Genomic DNA, 20789 nt, shown 5'->3' with positions numbered 1-20789 from the left:
TTTTGGTAGAAATGGTCATTTTCACAACATTAATTATGCCAATCCATGAGCATGGTATATTGTCCCATTTTCTAGTGTCTTTCTCAGCCTCTTTGACCTGAACCAGTAACATGTTCTTGGGAGGAAGGACCAGGGGATAAGAAATGATAAAGAAGATAAGAAAGTTTAGGGTCAGGAGATTTTGTACAAGCTGGCTCATGCAAGCAAGTTTATTAAAAATAGTCTAGCACCTTATATACTGTTTTCAGGGGGAAATGGGACAGTCATCATGTTGTGCCCAGATCGTGACCCCCAGAGAGACCACCAAAGATGAGCAAGCCGGAATGCAAAAGCAAGGTTTAATTCTGGATATCCAAAAGCAATACAAGCCTAGGCAGGGACTTCGTCCAATACATCCAACACAGTGGAGGCAGGAGGAAGCGCCCACCTGTCTGCAAGCTCAGTTTTTAAAGGGAAAAGTCACAAGGTTACATCATTTAGGGGTGCTAGTACAGGTACAATTCTGATTGGATTGCTTCTAGGGATGAAAGACCCCCACTCCATTATGAGGACATGGGGCGTTGGGCCGATGTAATGCCCCCCCCCAATAACTTAGCCTAAGAAACGCCATTCTGAAGGAATCAGAAAAACAGGAGTTCACAGCTGTGACTAACTAGCCAGCCGGCCTTGGGAGAAAGAGATAACTGTGGCCAGCCATCCGGCCTAAGATAGGGGGGATAATTGGGTCAGCGGCCTTGGGAGTAAGACAGTTGAGTTATATCAGGATATTTTATGGCGGGCCCCTGGCCTTGAAGAACAAGCGGCTGAGCTGGAAAAACACCCACTATACGCTGTACAAGGCCAAGTCAGCCACACATCAAACTTCTGATAATTAAAGAACGCGACCCCAAGTTCACCCTGGCCTTCTGTAAAACAGCCAATAGGGACCCTGTAACTATGCTTCTCGCTTCTGTAACCGCGCCTCTGCCCCTGAAATCCCATAAAAAGTCCCCTTTGCCCTAGGTAGGTGCGCAAGTCCTCCGAGAGACTTGGCCCCGGGTACCTGTGCATCTAATAAACCCTCTTGCTGTTTGCATCTGATCTGTGGTTTCGGTGTGTTCCTCGGGTTTGGGGTCTCTCCCGGAGGAAGATCTCCCCTGGGGGTCTTTCATTTGGTGGCCCGTACGGGGATTGAGACCCCTCCCTGGGACCACCGACCCACCATCAGGAGGTAAGCCGGCCGGCCTTGGTTGATGTCATCCCTGTACTGTCTGAGTGTTGTCTGTTTGTCTGAATGTTGAATGTTGTTTGTTTGTCTGCGCGCCTGTGCCTGATAATCTGTCTGTGTCAGTGGATCTGAAGGGGCCGACGGGCGCGGACTTTGCCACTGCGAACCTGGATGACGTTCCACGGTTTGAAGTCCCCTCTGGGGCACGGTTTTTTGGGGCCACTCACGTATCCGAGGGATACGTTGTGTTGGTTGGAGAAGAGGGGGCTGGACCCTCGCAGTCTCCTTCTGAGGTTTTGCTTTCGGTTTGGAACCGAAGCCGCGCAGCGCGTGTTAGTCTTATTTGTATTGGTCTGTCGTTCCTTGTTTTCTGTTTAACCGTTCTCCTCCTAGAAACAGCCATGGGACAGACTGTCACCACCCCCTTGAGCCTCACGCTTGACCACTGGTCAGACGTAAAGACACGAGCCAACAACGAAGGAGTCGTAATTAAGAAGAAAAAATGGATCACTCTTTGCGAGGCCGATTGGGTCAGAATGGATGTAGGATGGCCTCGCGAGGGAACCTTTAACCTCAGTCTTATTTCACAGGTGGAGGGAAAAGTTTTTGCTTCCAGTCCCCATGGCCACCCGGACCAGGTCCCATACATTGCCATGTGGAGACTCCTGACAACAGAACCTCCCCCATGGGTTAAGCCGTTTCTCTTCCCCTCAGCCCCCCAGCAGCAGCAGCGCTCGCCGAATCCCGGGGCCGAGGAAGCCAGATCGGCGGATCCCTCCCACTCCCTGTTCCTCCCTAACCCCACACCAGCAAGTCTTTTCCTCTCCCCGCGGCCCGCCGCTCCGGCGCAGGCGGGCGCGCAGGCAGGCTTGCAGGCGGGTGCGGGATATGGGAACGCGCAGGCGGGCGCGCAGGCGGCCGCAGGTTATGGCGCCGGCGCTCAGGCGGGGCCGGGAATGGGATCGGCGGGAGACTGCTCCCCGACCGGCGAACGGCCACTACCGAGCGCACTTCCTCCACTGTGGCGGTGTGCTGGGACCGGCTCTGGGACGACTGGGGAGCCCCGATTTGGGGAAGGGGGCTCAGGAGGGACGGCGCCACCCGCGGGCGCCAAACCACCGCTCCCTCCCGCCCCTCCTTCCTCCTCCCTTTACCCTGTTCTCCCACGAAAGGATTCCCCTAAGGCTCCTGTCCTCCCCCCAGACCCCAATTCACCTCTTATTGACCTCCTAACAGAGGACCCACCACCATACCCAGGGAATCGGGCACCGGAGGGACCGGCGGCCCCTGCAAGGGCACCGGAGGGACCGACGGCCCCCGCGGAGGCGCCTGAACAGCCTCTAAGGAGAGAGAGGGAAGATGAGACTCCGGCTCCCTCCCCAATTGCCGGTCGCCTACGAGGAAAGCGCGACGAGCCAGCCAAGGAGTCCAGAGCCTTTCCCCTTAGGGAAGGTCCTAACCACCAGCTCCAATACTGGCCGTTCTCAGCTTCTGACCTCTACAACTGGAAACAACATAATCCTCCTTTCTCTAAGGACCCTGTTGCCTTGACTAACCTGATTGAGTCCATTTTAGTGACCCACAAGCCCACTTGGGAAGATTGTCAGCAGTTACTGCAGACCCTCCTGACGGTGGAGGAAAAGCAGCGGGTCTTCCTGGAGGCTCGGAAGCGGGTTCCAGGAGACGATGGAAGACCCACCCAATTGCCTAATATCATTGATGCAGCCTTTCCCCTCACCCGCCCGAACTGGGACTTCGCGACCCCAGAAGGTAGGGAGCACCTACGTCTCTATCGCCAGTTGCTCTTGGCGGGTCTCCGAGGGGCGGCTAGACGCCCTACCAATCTGGCCCAGGTTAGAAATGTGACCCAGGGAAAGGAGGAAACGCCGGCAGCGTTCTTGGAAAGGCTTAGAGAGGCATATAGAATGTATACCCCGTACGATCCAGAAGATCCAGGACAGGCACCGGGTGTCATACTGTCTTTCATCTATCAGTCAAGTCCAGATATAAGGGCCAAGTTACAGAGACTAGAAGGATTGCATTCACTCAGTTTGTCAGATTTATTGAGAGAGGCAGAAAAAGTGTTTAATAAGAGAGAAACTCCCGAAGAGCGGGAAGAGAGATTATGGCAGAGGCAGGAAGAGAGAGATAAAAAGCGTCATAGGGAAATAACTAAAGTCCTGGCCACTGTAGTGTCTCAGGGACAGGTCAGCGAGGGAGTTAGGACGAGAGATCGGAGAAGAACACCGCTTGACAAAGACCAGTGTGCTTACTGTAAAGAGAGAGGACATTGGGCTCGTGACTGCCCAAAGAAGCCTCAAGGGTCTCGGAGACCTAAGTCAAGGGCCACGGACCTCCTCAATCTGGAGGATTAGGGAGGTCAAGGCCAGGAGCCCCCCCCCCCCCGAGCCTAGGATAACTCTCAAGATTGGGGGGCAGCCAGTGACCTTCCTGGTGGACACCGGGGCTCAACATTCAGTCCTGACCCACACCGGAGGCTCTCTCAGTGACCGCACAGCTTTGGTCCAGGGGGCCACAGGTAGCAGGAGGTATCGATGGACCACCGAGAGAAAGGTTCAGCTGGCATCTGGACAGGTAACCCACTCTTTTTTGCATATACCCGACTGCCCTCACCCATTATTGGGCCGAGACCTGTTGACTAAGCTCAAGGCTCAGATCTATTTTGATGATAAGGGGTCGACCGTTACAGGACCCAAAGGGACCCCCCTACAAGTCCTAACCCTAAAACTGGAAGAGGAATACCACCTGTTTGAATCTGAGCCCTCTAAGGGGCCACCACAAGAAATGCAGGACTGGTTGAGGGAATTTCCTTCGGCATGGGCAGAGACTGGCAGCTTGGGGCTGGCTCACGACCAACCCCCACTTGTTATTCAGTTAAAAGCCTCCGCCACTCCCGTTTCAATCAAACAGTATCCTATGTCCCGGGAAGCCCACGAGGGCATTAAACCGCACATCCGGAGGCTTTTGGACCAGGGAGTACTTGTGCCCTGTCGATCACCATGGAATACCCCCCTCCTGCCTGTAAAAAAACCTGGGACAGGGGATTACAGACCGGTTCAAGACCTGAGGGAGGTTAATAAACGGGTTGAAGATATACACCCCACGGTGCCAAACCCTTACAACCTCCTCAGCACTCTTCCACCAACCCACGTTTGGTATACGATACTGGACTTGAAGGATGCCTTCTTCTGTTTGAGATTGCACCCCCAGAGCCAACTGCTGTTCGCTTTTGAATGGAGAGACCCAGAGATGGGACTTTCAGGACAGTTGACCTGGACTCGGCTCCCCCAGGGGTTTAAAAACAGCCCGACTCTCTTTGATGAAGCCTTACACTCAGACCTAGCCGAATTCCGGGTTGAACACCCGGCCTTAATCTTGCTCCAATATGTGGACGACCTCCTCCTAGCAGCCAGAACCCAGGCTGAATGTCTGAGAGGCACTCGGGCCCTTTTGGCTAAACTGGGACAGAAGGGCTATCGGGCTTCGGCCAAGAAGGCTCAGATTTGTCAAAACAAAGTCATTTACCTGGGTTATGCCCTAGAGGGAGGACAGAGATGGCTCACGAGAGCACGGAAGGAGGCCATACTCTCCATACCCCCTCCAAGGAACCCCCGCCAGGTGCGGGAGTTCCTAGGTACAGCCGGCTACTGCCACCTTCTGGATCCCAGGTTTTGCTGAGATGGCTGCCCCCCTGTATCCTCTCACCAAGCCTGGGACCATGTTCCACTGGGGAGAGGAGCAGCAACAGGCCTTTCAACGAATTAAGAGAACCTTACTTGAGTCACCAGCCCTTGGCCTACCAGATCTGACCAAGCCTTTTGAACTGTTCGTGGACGAGAACTCAGGCTTTGCAAAAGGAGTACTGGTACAGAGATTGGGGCCATGGAAGAGAACTGTAGCTTATCTATCCAAGAAATTAGACACGGTAGCTGCAGGATGGCCCCCTTGTCTGCGCATGGTAGCCGCCATTGCTGTTTTGCTCAAGGATGCAGGGAAACTGACTTTGGGACAGCCATTAACTGTGTTATCCTCCCATGCGGTGGAAGCTCTGGTCCGGCAGCCCCCAGACAGGTGGCTCTCAAATTCCAGGATGACCCACTACCAGGCTCTGTTGCTAGACACAGACCGAGTGGTGTTCGGACCAGTTGTCTCCCTCAACCCCGCAACCCTGCTGCCCTTGCCAGACCCATCCAAGGAGCACAATTGCCTCCAGATTCTGGCGGAGGTCCATGGCACCCGCTCTGACCTAACAGATCAACCGCTGTCAAACCCAGATTTTATCTGGTTCACGGATGGGAGCAGCTTCCACCAAGAAGGAGAACGGAGGGCTGGAGCAGCCATTACCACCGAATCAGAGGTAGTTTGGGCCTCACCGCTGCCGCCTGGAACATTGGCCCAAAGAGCAGAGCTGATCGCCCTGACCCAGGCCCTCCGGATGGCGGAAGGTAAGAGACTCATGGTTTATACCGACAGCAGATATGCCTTCGCCACTGCTCATGTACATGGAGAAATCTACAGAAGAAGAGGCCTCTTGATCTCGGAGGGTAAGGAAATTAAAAACAAAAAAGAAATTTTAGACCTCTTAAAGGCATTGTTCCTCCCACATCAGCTCAGCATCATACATTGTCCGGGGCACCAAAAAGATGACTCTGTCGTAGCACGGGGAAATCGGCTGGCTGATCTGACAGCCCGGACAGTCGCCTTACAATCCCCAAGGGGCAACCAGCTGTTGGTCTTGCAGGACCAACAGCCAAGTAGAGACCCCATGTCTTACAGCCCGGAGGACCAGGAACTAGCGAAGAAAATGGGGGCGAAATGGAGCCCCGAGCGACAAGCTTATATAATGGATAACAAATTAGTTATGCCAACCTCCCATACCAAATACATGCTCAAGTTCCTCCACGCGTTAACCCATTTGAGCAAAAACAAGATGAGGGCCCTTCTGGCTGATGAGGCTTCGGACACTGTATTATTGAATCAGGAACAGGTCCTCCAACAGGTGACTTCCAGCTGCCCTGCTTGTGCCCAAGTTAATCCAGGAAAAGCCCATCTGAGCAGAGGGAGCCGCCTGCGAGGTCACCGCCCCGGAGTCCATTGGGAACTTGACTTCACCGAGGTAAAACCCGGACTATATGGATATAAATACCTTCTGATTTTTGTAGACACATTTTCAGGGTGGATGGAGATCTTCCCTACCAAGAAGGAGACCGCTAACGTGGTAACCAAGAAGCTCCTGGAAGAAATTTTTCCCAGGTATGGAATGCCCCAGATATTGGGGTCAGACAATGGGCCCGCCTTTGTCTCCCAGGTAAGTCAGAAGGTGGCCAAGCTACTGGGGATTGATTGGAAACTTCATTGTGCATACCGCCCCCAGAGCTCAGGACAGGTAGAACGTGCAAATAGAACCATTAAGGAGACTTTAACCAAATTAACGCTTGCAACTGGCACTAGAGATTGGGTGCTCCTACTCCCCCTAGCCCTTTACCGAGCCCGGAACACTCCTGGGCCTCATGGCCTAACCCCGTTCGAGATTATGTATGGGGCTCCCCCACCAATTGTAAATTTCCTTCACCCTGACATCTCCTCTTTTGCCACTAGCCCTACCCTAGAGGCACACCTCCAAGCCCTCCAGCTGGTGCAAAAGACGGTGTGGAAACCCCTGGCGGATGCCTACCGGGAGCAACTGAATCGCCCGGTGGTGCCTCACCCATTCAAGATTGGGGACTCTGTCTGGGTCCGACGCCATCAATCCAAGAACCTAGAGCCGAGGTGGAAAGGACCATACACCGTCCTGTTAACTACTCCCACCGCACTCAAGGTTGACGGGATAGTGGCTTGGATCCACGCGTCGCATGTGAAGGCTGCCAAGGAACCCGACGAAGCTGAGAGCACCGAGACATCAACATGGAAAGTTCAACGCTCTTCGAACCCACTCAAGATAAGACTCACTCGGGGGGCCCCTTGATCCCCCTAATAGTCCTCCTCCTGACATTAGGAGGGGCATCACCAGAGAGCCCCCACCTGGTTAAAAAAAATTACCTGGCAGGTCATTTCCCAAACTGGGGATGTAGTCTGGTCCACGACTGCTCAACACGCTCCTAACACATGGTGGCCCTTCTTGACTCCCAAGATATGTGACCTAGTCGCTAGGCTGGATACCTGGGATATCCCCGAGTACACCCACACCACTACAATGTTATGTCTCGAAAGAAACGGGCCATACAGACTGGGGTTACAGCCCAAGGACAACATATAGCCGACTCACCTGGCTGCCGAACACGGTCAGCCTATAAAAAGCTACAGCAGACCCAGCTGTATGTATGCCCTAGGGACGGAAGGGACTGGGATACGACTTACAAATGTGGGGGACTAGAATCTTTTTTTGTGCAAAATGGGGATGTGAAACAACTGGGGACGCGTACTGGGGGCCTAGCTCCAGTTGGGATCTTATCAAGGTGGGACGAAGTCAGAAGGGAGAAGATTCACTAAACATTTCCTTCACCCCGAAGAGCATGAAGTTCTCTTCATGGACCGATGGACGGTCTTGGGGAGTCAGGTTCTATATGACGGGAACAGACAGGGGATTCACTTTCCAAGTAAAACAAAAGATAGAATCAGTTAACATTCCTGTGGGCCCCAACCCCGTTCTCCCAGAACAGAAGTTACCTTCACAACCTGAAAGAGCCCCAGCCCAGCTCCCCCATCGATCTATTACATTGTCCCCTACAGCCAGCACGGCCACCACTGCTTCCTTTGTAAGGCCAGGCACTGGAGATAGACTCCTAAAATTAATCCAGGGGGCATATCTAACCCTCAACCTCACTGCCCCAAACAAAACCAGAAGCTGCTGGCTTTGTCTAATTTCAAGTCCCCCTTATTACGAAGGGGTTGCTGTTATGGGGAATTTTACTAACCAGACTTCCCCTTTTACAAGATGCCACACCGCCCCCCGGCACAAGCTGACTCTCTCCGAAGTCTCTGGACAAGGGCTCTGCTTAGGAACCATTCCAACATCCCACCAAGGTCTTTGCAATTCCACCCAGGCCCTTCCATCAGGGGCTTATTATCTTGCAGCCCCTAAAGGAACATTTTGGGCATGTAACACGGGACTCACTCCCTGCGTCTCCACTACAGTGCTGAACTTGACCTCTGACTATTGTATATTAATAGAATTATGGCCCAAAGTTACTTATCATGAACCTGAATATATTTATAGTCACTTCGAAATGAAAAACACCCGTTTTAAAAGAGAGCCTGTTTCCCTGACGCTGGCCCTGTTACTGGGAGGAATTACCATGGGCGGAATAGCTGCCGGGGTAGGTACAGGGACCGCAGCCCTTATGGAGACCGGCCAATTCAGACAGCTCCAAGTAGCCATGAATACAGACATCAAAGCCCTAGAGGAATCGGTTAGTGCGTTAGAAAAATCCTTGACATCCCTGTCAGAAGTAGTGCTGCAAAATAGGAGAGGGCTGGACATACTCTTCCTACAAGAGGGCGGTTTATGTGCTGCCCTCAAAGAAGAATGCTGCTTCTATGCAGACCATACTGGGGTAGTCAGGGACAACATGGCTAAATTAAGAGAAAGATTAAAACAAAGGCAACAATTATTCGAGTCTCATCAGGGATGGTTTGAAGGATGGTTCCAAAGGTCACCATGGTTTACGACCCTTGTCTCCACCATTATGGGCCCCCTAATCATCCTCCTGCTCGTTTTATTGTTCGGGCCATGCATCCTCAATAGATTGGTGCAATTCATCAAGGATAGGGTTTCTGTTGTCCAGGCTTTGATCCTGACCCAGCAATATCAGAGACTCAGACAGTCAGAGATGGAGCTGGCCCCTTATTCTCCATCCTAAAATGAAAGATTCCATTTGGTACAAAAGAAAATGGGGGAATGAAAGACCCCCACTCCATTATGAGGACATGGGGCATTGGGCCGATGTAATGCCCCCCCCCAATAACTTAGCCTAAGAAACGCCATTCTGAAGGAATCAGAAAAACAGGAGTTCACAGCTGTGACTAACTAGCCAGCCAGCCTTGGGAGAAAGAGATAACTGTGGCCAGCCATCCGGCCTAAGATAGGGGGGATAATTGGGTCAGCGGCCTTGGGAGTAAGACAGTTGAGTTATATCAGGATATTTTATGGCGGGCCCCTGGCCTTGAAGAACAAGCGGCTGGGCTGGAAAAACACCCACTATACGCTGTACAAGGCCAAGTCAGCCACACATCAAACTTCTGATAATTAAAGAACGCGACCCCAAGTTCACCCTGGCCTTCTGTAAAACAGCCAATAGGGACCCTGTAACTATGCTTCTCGCTTCTGTAACCGCGCCTCTGCCCCTGAAATCCCATAAAAAGTCCCCTTTGCCCTAGGTAGGCGCGCAAGTCCTCCGAGAGACTTGGCCCCGGGTACCTGTGCATCTAATAAACCCTCTTGCTGTTTGCATCTGATCTGTGGTTTCGGTGTGTTCCTCGGGTTTGGGGTCTCTCCCGGAGGAAGATCTCCCCTGGGGGTCTTTCAGGGACTTCTAGAAATTACTTCTAAAGGAGTGGTTGCCCGCCACCATTTCTCATTGGCTGCCATCAGGTGGGGGCATTTCTGTGGTCAGTTACCCTGGAAACCAGGGAGAGGACATTCCATAGTCTGGCAGGCATTACCTCGTGACTATCTTGTGGCTCTGTACTTTTACACTTCCTGGTTTCTGGAATCTGAACTGACTGGTCTCAGTAACTTCTGGCCTGTTCCAGTAACTTATGGCCTGTAGCTAAAAGGAGCAGTCTTAGGCCTTTAGTTTTGGGGTGAGAGCATTTTGGTCTTATTTCTAAGATGGCTCATTTTGGTCTCACAATCAGAAAGCTATCATACAATGGAAGGAAGTCGGCAGGAAGCTAATCAGACAATGTTACTGTTATGCCTAGATTGCAAGGACCGCCAAAAGACTACCAGGGAGACCAAATCCTGTATGTAAAAGCAAAGAGCCTTTATTCTCTTCAAACTCTGAACTTGGTCCCTCTGTCTGTCCAACACAGCCGTGAGAGCAGAGAGTCCTGAACTCAGGTGGGGTGGGGATTTTGTCATAGCAGAGGTTGGGGTGAGGGATTTCCAGGAATCAGGACCCTGATTGGCTGACATTTGTCTAGGTATAGGGAATGTTTGAAATGTCAGATATTTCCCCTTCCCTGGGTGGATCCCTGGGTGGTGTCAGCTTATGGCTTTTCCTGCATCAGGGTGTTGCCTGCCAGTAAGCCTGCCACAGAAGCTATGCCTGTGCCTCTAGGCCTGTCATGGCAGCTGTGTGGTCAAGCTGTTTTGGGGACCCCTCCACAGTTACATGAAAGAAACAAAGGGTATCTCAAGTATATCAGACAGAGTTCTCAGTGGTATTAGGTATGACTCCAGTCAAGGGGGTCTCTTCACAGCAATAGAAACCCTAACTAAAACAGTCTCTATTGCTAAAGACACCATACACTTCAGACACAGGATTCAGATGACTGGATCTGACCTGAAAACCTCCTTCCTAATGACTACCTTTTATAGTATAGAAGGTGCCATGTAAGGGGGAAGAAATTTCTCCTCCAACCTAGCTGTGATGCCTATGAAGCACAGCAATGACCAGCATGGCAAGACATCTCTAATGTGCAATAGAGGAGCTCATATCTTGTCAATAACCAACAGCTCAGTTCAGGACAGAGTGGCCTTTCCATTTGAAATCAAAGGCACAGTAAAACCCTGAACTAGACCACTCTGTGGGTAGAAAGAAAAGTTTATTTGGATAGTCAAACTGCTGGATTGTCTTTCTGGGGCAGAGAACAGCAGGCAGTGGGAAAAGCCTTTTCAGTTTTAAGGGGGGTAAATATCAGCTGGAAGAAAAGTACAGGCCAGAAAAGCCTGGGAATTAGTGCAGACTGGGTTAATCATGAAGTCGTTACACTTACCCAAGATAGTTAACCATTGGGTTGGTGACTTAGTTAGGATTTTATTGCTGTGAAGAGACATCATGACCACAACTTTTTTTTAAAAAAAAAAAATATATGTATTGTATTGGTGTTTTGTCTGCATGTATGTCTGGGTGAGAATGTCAGGTCCCCAGGAACTGGAGTCACAGACAGCTGTGAGCTGCCATGTGGATGCTGAATTGAACCTGGGTCCTCTGGAAGAGCAGCCAGAGCTCTTAACTACTGAGACATCTCTACAGCCCTGTCCAAGACAATGTTTATAAAGGACAGCATTTAATTGGGGCTGGCTTACAGTTCAGAGGTTTAGTTCATTATCATCGTGGCTCCGGAAGCACAGTGGCAAACAGGTAGACATGGTGCTGGAGAAGGAGCTGAGAGTTCTACATCTTGATCTGCAGGCAGCAGGAGACTGTGTCACACTGGACATCACTTGAGCATGAGATCTCAAAGCTTGCTCCCACAGTGACACACTTCCTCCATCAAGGCCACACCTACTCCAACAAGGTCACACCTCCTAACAGTGTCACTCCCTATGACCAAGCATTGAAATACATGAGTCTATGGGGGCCACACCTATTCAAACCACCACATTCTACTCCCAGGTCCCCAAAGTCTTGTAGTCATATCAAAATACAAAATGCACTTAGTCCAACTTCAAATGTCCCCATAGACTATCACAGTTTCAACATTGTTTAAAAGTCCTAAGTTCAAAGTCTCTTCTGATATTCATGCAATCTCTCACCTGTAATCCCCTGTAAAATCAAAATCAAAAAGCAGAACACATACATCCAACATATGATGGCAGAGTCTTGGTTAGGGTTTCTATTGCTGCAAAGACAAACCATGACCACAGCAACTCTAATTAAAAAAAAAAAACACATTTAATTGGGGCTGGCTTACAGTTCAGAAGTTCAGTCCATTATCATCATTGAGGGACATGGCATCGTGCAGGCAGACATGGTGCTGAAGAAGTAGCTGAGAGTCCTGCATCTTGTGGGCAAAAGGAAATGGTCATCTCACTGGTATCTTGAGAATATATAAGACCTCAAAGGCTGCCTCCACAGTGACACACTTCCTGCAACAAGACCACACCTACTCCACAAGGCCACACTTCCTAATAGAGCCACTCCCTTTAAGGGGTCATTTTCTTTCAAACTACTACACACAGGATATAAAATACCATTCCAAATAGTAAGGAAGAGAATGTAGTGGGGAAATACAGAACCAAAGAAAGACCGAAAACCTGCTGGGCAAACTCCAACTGCGTCTTCATGTCTGATGTCAAAATGCTCTTCAGATCTGCAACCCCCTTTCAGCGTTGTTGACTGCAACCAACACAGTTGTTTCTCTTGGGCTGGTTTCCACTCCCTGTTCGCAGTTCTCCTCAGCAGGTATCCCACAACTCTGGCATCTTCAACATCTTGGGTTCTCCAAGGCAATCCAGGCTTCCCCTTCACAGCTTCACACAACGGCCTCTCTGGGCCTCCATTCGGAGTCACCCCTGCCTGGCCTCAGCAGCTATTTGTAGCTACAGAGATCACATGACCCCTTTTTTCTGTCCTTGACTCCAAAGCCAGAACCATGTGGCCAAAGCTGGCAAGTTACACTGCTTGCTGGGGCGGGAACATGGGCTCCCTCCTCCAATTACATCTTTACCCGCTTTCTGCTTTCGATGTTTTCCTTCACTGCCTAAGCTTGGCTGTCTTGGAACTTGCTCTACAGACCAGGATGGACTTGAATTTAGAAATCTGCCAGCCTCTGTCTTCCGAGTGATGTGATTAAAGGCATGTGTAACACGAATCTTAAAGGGTCTTATTAATAAAAACAAACCCAGAACCAGGTATTGGGGTAAACGCTGAATGATTGGAGAAACAGAACAAGCCACAGCCACCTCACCTTGCCAATTCCTCAGCTGATCTTGTTTCCTCAGACTGGAAGACTCTGAGTCCTCATCCAAATGGATCTCAGCTGTACTGCTGCTAAAAGCCTAAAAGCTTAAACAGGCTCTAGTTCCTGGTCCTCATTCCTTATATACCTTTCTGCTTCCTGCCATCACTTCCTGGGGTTAAAGGCCTGTGTCACCATGCCTGGCTGTTTCCAGTGTGGCTTTGAACTCAGAGATCCAGATGGATCTCTGCCTCCCAAGTGATAGGATTAAAAGCGTGTGTGCCACCGTTTTCTGTCTGTCTAGTGCTGTTCTGTCCTGTGACCCTAGATAAGTTTATTAAGGTGTACAATATATTGGGTGACACAATATCACCACCACACCTGGACCTAAACTTTCCTTTTCACAATTTAAAAACTATGCTGGGTGCAGTCTTGCCCTGAGGTCACCGCCCTTTATTTCATTTCTTCATCTGTTTATCTCCTAGAACACAGAACTTAACTCCATTCCACTTCCTGGTGACCCCTTTCTCCTAAATCTGTACATTTTATATTTTTATGTACTCAGGTTGCTCCTTTTCATTATAAATCTTCATTAGAGTTACCACTAATAACCACATAATAGAGTCTACACTAGGCTATTTTGAGATTTCCTCTGCCCAAAGAATTAATCCCAAACTCTTCACTTTAGACTCAAGCAGACTCTCCAGTCAAGGGCAAAAAGCAGCCACATTCTTCACCAAAATGTCACAAAAACACACTAAAATCTTTCTCTTCTGAAACCTCTTAAGTCAGGCCCCCACAGTTCAAATCACCACTGTCTTCCATGCTCCTACTAGCATGACCCATTAAGCAGCACTTAAAGCATTCCAATGCTTTCCTAACCCAAAATACCAAAAACATGGCCAGGCCTGTCACAGCAATGCCCTAATCCATGGTACCAATTTCTGTCTTAGGGTTTCATTGCTGTGAGGAGACACCCTGACCATGACAACTCTTATAAAGGAAAACATTTAATTGGGACTGGCTTACAGTTTCAGAGGTTTAACAATCCTTCTGTTACAAGTCAGAGTCCTGTTTAGGACATTGACACCAGAATTGCCATTTGGGGGCCCAATTTGGACTTAAAACTATTCTGCATAGTAGATATCCTTAGAGTATACTTGAATAGAAATTAACTAAATTTGATCATTACAGGGGTTGGGAAGCTTATACCATTGTTCAGAGATGGGAGCAGGTTGCTAGATGCATTGTTTGGAGAGGGGTGTATGTGTCTGTAGGTCATACATGTTAAGGAAATAGGCTGCTAAGTACATCAGTATGAGAAGGGGGTACAATAGGTTCCCATATGTTAGCACAACTGACTTCATGATGAAAGTAGCATTCAGGCTATAAAACTCAGCACTTAGACAGCACCATCTGCTAAAACAAAACCAAAGACCTAATCCAGAACTATGGACTTTAGAAATGTTCTTGTTAGCCAGGTGGTGGTGGTGCACGCCTTTAATCCCAGACTGGGGAGGCAGAGCCAGGCGGGTCTCTGTGAGTTCAAGGCCAGCCTGGTCTACAAAGTGAGTTCCAGGACAGGCTCCAAATCTACACAGAGAAACCTTGTCTTGAAAAAACAAAAAACAAAAACAAACAAACAAGAAAAAGAAATGTACTTGGTACTTGTTATGATATATTGCAAGGGGGGGGGGACCCCGAGGGTATCCCATGTGTGCAGGAAAACATGGTGTGTGGGCATGGCAGCAGGGTGGCAGCAGCCAGGTATTCACGACCCAGACACTGCTTCCTCACAGAAATGGTTTATTATAATAGAGATAAATAGAAAGACAGGAAATAGGGGAGAGTGGAAGAGAAGAGAGGCTGCACACCTTATGGGGGAAAAAGCAGGAAAGAGAGGGGAAGGGGAGGAGCCTTTCCTCAAAATGATGCTTTTACGTCAGGACGCAGGGCAGTGCCAAGGGGCGGGTCAGAAAACTAACACTGGTTTCCAAGGGGCAGGTCAGAATATTAACAGTACTAACCTTGCTTTTTGGCTTCTGTTGTTCTGCTTCTGGCTAACTGTTCTTGTTAACTGAACTATGTCAACCCAAAATACATGGATTTTATGTTTAAAAGCTCACCCTGAGAAAGGCTTAAGGCTGCAATGGAACTCATACCACCCAGCATAGTTGCCAGCTGGCTAATAAAGACTTTCTATTGGCCTAAATCTCTGTCCAAGCAGTCTTCTCTGGTGGATACCCCACCACAGAGGTTGTTCGTAACTATTGGGAACATAAAGCCATTAAATGTTAGATGGGAATGAGCTGTGACAATGTGAAAAAGAAATGCACACAATTCCAGCATCAACAGAAGCAGACTGTCCCTTAATAGAGACAATGAAGAGGAACGAGCTGTCCAAGGGAATGGAAGATGTGCACTGTGGCACAGGGGTAGCGGGTGGGGTGTGGGTTGGGGGTGGTGGGGTGTGAGGGGTGGGGGGGGGTAGGTGGGAGAGCCTTTGTAGAATTGAAAGCAGGAGTGCCTACCAGGGTGGAGCCAGTGGAAAATGTACTGGCTTTGGGTCTACCCTGCAGTTTCAGATAAGGAGCATTTGTGCTGAAAGATATCTTTGAGCACAGGGTGATGCTTTCAGATAGGAATCATCTGCGCTAGCAGGTATCCTCGAGTGTGGGAAGCTTTCATGTTAGGAATTGCCAGACAGAGATGTTTTCACCCTTTAGTAAGGGCCATTTTATCTTTAGACAACACAGTGCTGATAGGGCTATCTGGTGTGAGTCAGCTAGAACTTGGCTGACACTGGATGCGGGAGGTATACAAATCAGCACAAAATGTCTGATACTACATGTCCAGAGAGGCCCCAAATCTTTAGTGATCTAATCTGCTGTGGAACTATTCCTCGCAGAAGGTCACTTTTGTGTGAATTCTGAATAAATATGGGCTTTAGATCAGAAGCCTTGGCCCAATTCTTCACCAGCCTTCACTCTCCTGAGTTTAGAACTAGTTACAGGCACGGGCTGTACACCTGGCTTTGTTGTGTGATTTTACTTTTTGAAGCAGGTTCTCAAGTGTCCCAGGCTAGCCTTGAACTGTCTATGTGGCCATGGGTGAGCTTGGATTTCTTTTGCTGTATCTCTACCTCTCAAATGTTAGGATTATGGACAAGAGTCACCACAGCACATGACGTTATTTCCTAATCCTTTTCATGTCTGCAACATCTTTATCTGATGATGATCCACAACTAGTAAAAGTTTTGAGTCTTAGGGGTGCAGAGTGGCGTTCCTGTAACACTCGAGAGGTGGGCACTTCCCTCCTGTACAACAATATGTGCAGTTTCTGGATTCCGAGCTCCTGCCACATTAAGAGTTCTAACTGGGCCGGGCGGTGATCGCGCATGCTGTTAATCCCAGCACTCCAGAGGCAGAGCCAGGCGGATCTCTGTGAGTTCCAGGCCAGCCTGGTCTACAGAGCGAGATCCAGGGCAGGCACCAAAACTACACAGAGAAATCCTGTCTAAAAAAACCTTAAAAAGTAATTAATTAATTAGTTAATTTTTAAAAAAAGAATTCTGTCATCCCGGGCACACTAGCAAGCGCATGGCAGTCTGTTGCCCATCTACCTGATTAACACCAAAACTCACCTCGTCCCAGCCCTGGGTTCTCCTCGGCCTGAAGCGGAGGAAGCAGGCTTTGAGTAATCTGCGCCTGCGTACTTACAACATCCTGTGCCTCTTCCTGGCCACGAGGCCTGACCGGATTTCCGGTGGCTGCCATTATCCTAACTGCCAGACCGGTTCCCTTTGGGCGCCGCATCTGCGTTCGGCCCCGGGTTCCCTGTGCAGTGCTCGCAGGTGGGTGGAGTGGCCCCTGGCTGCTGTGTGATGTCGCTCGGCCACGCCTGCACCACTGTGCAGCTCAAGGCCGGCGCCTCCCTGCTCCTAAGAAAATTCTCTTTGTCGTCCCCTTTTTTTTTTCTAGGAAACCTAGCGGAGTCGGAAGCTCAATTTGTTGTCTCTCCAACCTGCGCACTCAGCAGAGGTAAGAGGAAACACTATTTCTCAATTAATTGTTTAAAAAAGCCCAACAACTTCCTTTAGCTCATTGTAACTCATTCTGTTAGATAAGTAGGTTTGAATTAACATGATTGTGCTTTTATTTCCTGACTTCAGGTTGTAGTCCCCTCCCATCCCTCCCTTTCTCCCCCCCCCCCGCCCCGCCCCGTTTTTCTTTCAGACATTACCAGTGTTCCTCCTCTTGAGCCGCTCACTTTCACTATGTAGAGGAGAAAGACTAATTGCCTCCACTTCTGCGATGCTGGAGTTACAAGTCCTAACCACGGCTGGTTTAGACAATGCTGGGATTGAACCTAGGGCTTCATGTATACCATACAACAATACCACCAGAGCAACCTCTCCAGCTCTGCAGTCCCATTTGAATAGGTTTTACCGATGGAAACCTATAGGCCCTTGTTTTTTATTAGAAAGTCTCTTCTTTGATAGTTACATTGTTTGGGGCTTTGACCCTGATTTAGAGATCCACAAAGTTCTTGTCACAGGGCCAGAGATGTGACTCCGGTCCTGGTCCCTGTGAAACTGCAGTTTCACGCCTTGGCTTTACACGGGGTTGGTTATGTGTGGAGGTCGTGACTCCAGTGTTCTCCAAAGTTTGTTAATACCTAACTAGTTGCCAGCACCAGCTTTGAAAGGTGTGATACAGGAAGATGGACACTCTGAGTGATTACCATGCCTTTGGGAATCAAGCAGGAGTCTGGCCCACAGTAAAAGAAACAGATACAAAATGTAGGCAGAGATGACAACTTGTCATAGTGTTTGATACATAGTAGGATCAATCAGGTGGCTCACACAGATGCAAACAGTCATTGCTGTTGGTCAAATAAAACATTAAGGAACACATTTAGAGACCTGCCAGAAGCTTACAGAGATGAGCTTCAAGGTGAGCTGATCCAAGCCACAGAGGCATAGGACCTTTAAGGTGAGATGGAGGACCAGCCTGGAGGTCCCTGTCAGACCTACATGCTTGGTGGCCAGATGACATCAGTGGTGCTGCCATCGTGGCAGTGTTAGTCTTTTTAAGGGGATCCAGTTGAAGGTGTTGAGGCTTTGTTGGTCTGGTATGTTCAGTATGTTTGGGATTTGTTTTTTGTTTGTTTGCTTTGTTTTTGAGAAAGTTTTATTATGCCCTGTGCCCACGTGTGCCAGTGTACTTTGTTTCTTTTGAATAGTTCATCAGTTTGAGCACCTTGATAGGTGGTATCTTTGTGTACAAAGGAGATGCCTCTGAGGTTGCACTCAAATGGAATCACTCAAGGCAAGGACATGCTGAAAGTCACTGTTTTACATGAAATGAAGTATAACACAACACCATACAAGCTGATTTCCACAGGGAGGGAGGAGGATTCCCACAGGGAGGCAGGAGGACCCATAGTTAAAGGCCAGCTTCACCTACTTGGAGAATTTGAGGTCCTACCAGCTATATGAATGAGACCCTCTCACAAGCAATCCTAAACAATAACAATGATACAATAACTAAATTTAGGTTGGTTTCAAAATATACCCAGAAGCCAGGCATGGTGGCATGTGATTTTAATCCCATCTATCAATCAGAAGGCAGGAAGATCTCTGTGAGTTCAATGCCAGCTGCTCTACATAGCAAGTTCCAGGGCAGCCAGTTCTACTTAGTCTCAGTCTCAGTCTCAGTCTCAGTCTCAGTCTCAGTCTCAGTCTCTCGCTCTCGCTCTCGCTCTCGCTCTCGCTCTCACATATCTCTACCTCCTGAGGGCTATGATTACATATAGGCACCAGTATACCAATCTCTAAATTACACTTAATCCTTTTGGCTTTTCCCCACCCCAGATCTTATATAGCTCAGCCTGACCTGGAGCTCCTGATCTTCTGACTTTCCAAGGCAACTGTTATAAAAGAAAGCATTTAATTGGGGGTTTCCTTACAGTTTCAGAGGCTTAGTCCATTATCATCATTGCAGGGAGCATGGCAGCGTGCAGTCAGGCACTGGAGAAGCAGTTGAGAGCTACAACCTGATCCATAGGCAGAGAAAAAGACACTGGGTCTCTACCTGCAGTGACACTTCTCCAACAAGGCCACACTTCCTAATCCTTTTCCAAAGAGTGCCACTTCCTGATGACTAAGCATTCAGTTAGATAAGCCTGGGGGGGGGGGGTCGTTCTTAGTCAAACCACCACAGGTGGCACCTTAGGGGAGTCTGCAGTCAGGCTATTAGTCATTTGTTTATCTATTTTCCTCAGTGGGAAAAGCTAAGAAATGCATACAAGTTTTCAAAGATAAAGTAGGTCTTCAGTTCAGTGTGTGGGAAAAAGTTATTTGGGTGAAGGCACCTTTGTGATGGAGAATTTCAGCTCCTCCTTAAATTTTTGTTTCTAGATCTATTTTTTTATTTATGTATGTGCAGTATGTATGTGCCTGGTCCTCACATAGAAGAGAGCACCAGATCCCTTGAAATGCCATGTCATAAGAATGAGGTTACAAAACTTTAACCCATGAGGCATGAGACTATTGCTTAGTTCATTCTTAACACAATATATGTCTGCCAACTGTTTGATCCATGAAGAAAATTATTAGTGAAAACCTTTTCCCAATTATCAAATCTTCTGGAATGAATTGACTGGCTCAGCAGCAGCTTTCTCCTCCCCACACTCTTTTGTTTGTTTGTTTAGACAGGGTCACATACAGCTCAGGTTGGCCTTGGGAACTGTATGTGTTCAGTTATTGGCTGGATTCTTAGTGGAGTCTTTGGTGATTAACCCCAGTTTCTGCATCAACTGCTGTGCTTACTTCACTTGCTTTTCCTTTTGAGAGCGTCTTTCATCAGTTTTTGTTTTGTTTCAAGACAGGATTTCTCGCCACCGGGCAGTGGTGGCACACGCCTTTAGTCCCAGCACTGGGGAGGCAGAAGCAGGCGGATCTCTGAGTTCGAGGCCAGCCTGGGCTACCAAGTGAGCTCCAGGAGAGGCGCAACACCTGCCTCTGCTTCCCGAGTGCTGGGAGTAAAGATGTGTGTGCCATCATGTGCCTGGCTGCCTTTTTTTTTTTTTTTTTAATAACTAGGTGTTTTTGCCTTGTCCTTTCTCACACAGTGTGTGCCTATCTGCCTTTGTTCTTCACCATGGCTTCTCACAAGACATTCAGGATCAAGCGATTCCTGGCTAAGAAACAAAAGCAAAATCGTCCCATTCCACAATGGATCCAGATGAAAACTGGCAATAAAATCATGTACAACTCCAAGAGGAGACACTGGAGACGAACCAAACTGGGTCTATAAGGAACCACATATTGTATGCTGTTTGAAGGTCACCATTAAACTTACTGTATCAAGTTTAAAACATTACTGTTGTCTGGACAGCAGAGTGTGTTTATTGGAATATGAGGGTTTTTTTGTTTCTATGTCCTTGTAGGTTCATTCAGTAGTCCTCTAATAAATATGTGAAACATTTTGTTTGGAAGAAAAATGTTTGCTTGTGTGTTACACCTTATTTTGTTTTGAGGTTCTGGAGGTAAAACCAGAACCTCTTGCAAATAGACGAGTATTCTATTTGTGAGCACATTTCTGGCTCTTGTTTGGGGAGTTGAGACGTGTCCTCCTCGTGCGGCCTCCTGAGTGCCGCTTGGAAGACTCCAGCCAGCCTAAGTGACAAAGTTGTGAAAAGAAGCTTCTTT

The 20789-nt window shown here is 48.8% G+C and overlaps 3 protein-coding genes across 3 annotated transcripts; all 3 read left to right on the top strand.

Annotated features, from left to right (window-relative positions):
• Nucleotides 1–2163: 2163 nt before the first annotated feature.
• On the top strand, nucleotides 2164–3968 carry LOC143274511 (uncharacterized). The gene has a single exon (XM_076577795.1). The coding sequence runs from the start codon at nucleotides 2164–2166 to the stop codon at nucleotides 3580–3582; it is 1419 nt and encodes a 472-aa protein (XP_076433910.1). The 3' UTR covers nucleotides 3583–3968.
• Nucleotides 3969–5679: 1711 nt separating this feature from the next.
• On the top strand, nucleotides 5680–7301 carry LOC143274526 (uncharacterized). Its single transcript, XM_076577890.1, has 2 exons — nucleotides 5680–6481; nucleotides 6827–7301. The coding sequence occupies exons 1-2, from the start codon at nucleotides 5685–5687 to the stop codon at nucleotides 7191–7193; spliced, it is 1164 nt and encodes a 387-aa protein (XP_076434005.1). The 5' UTR covers nucleotides 5680–5684; the 3' UTR covers nucleotides 7194–7301.
• A 9519-nt stretch (nucleotides 7302–16820) lies between these two features.
• LOC102903431 (large ribosomal subunit protein eL39-like) lies at nucleotides 16821–20581 on the top strand. Its single transcript, XM_042283550.2, has 3 exons — nucleotides 16821–16928; nucleotides 17056–17115; nucleotides 20210–20581. The coding sequence occupies exon 3, from the start codon at nucleotides 20239–20241 to the stop codon at nucleotides 20392–20394; it is 156 nt and encodes a 51-aa protein (XP_042139484.1). The 5' UTR covers nucleotides 16821–16928; nucleotides 17056–17115; nucleotides 20210–20238; the 3' UTR covers nucleotides 20395–20581.
• The last annotated feature ends 208 nt before the right edge of the window (nucleotides 20582–20789 follow it).

Source organism: Peromyscus maniculatus, chromosome 8 (genome assembly GCF_049852395.1).
Source record: "Peromyscus maniculatus bairdii isolate BWxNUB_F1_BW_parent chromosome 8, HU_Pman_BW_mat_3.1, whole genome shotgun sequence".
NCBI lineage: Eukaryota > Metazoa > Chordata > Mammalia > Rodentia > Cricetidae > Peromyscus > Peromyscus maniculatus.
This window is presented reverse-complemented; position numbering and strand designations above follow the sequence as displayed.

Bases quoted from the DNA above. Each gene is read 5' to 3' on its own strand.
- LOC143274511 (XM_076577795.1), top strand. From the start codon at position 2,164: ATGGGATCGGCGGGAGACTGCTCCCCGACCGGCGAACGGCCACTACCG.
- LOC143274526 (XM_076577890.1), top strand. From the start codon at position 5,685: ATGGTTTATACCGACAGCAGATATGCCTTCGCCACTGCTCATGTACAT. The intron at 6,482-6,826 runs GTATGGAATGCC...TTTTGCCACTAG, and splicing joins CTGGAAGAAATTTTTCCCAG to CCCTACCCTAGAGGCACACC.
- LOC102903431 (XM_042283550.2), top strand. From the start codon at position 20,239: ATGGCTTCTCACAAGACATTCAGGATCAAGCGATTCCTGGCTAAGAAA.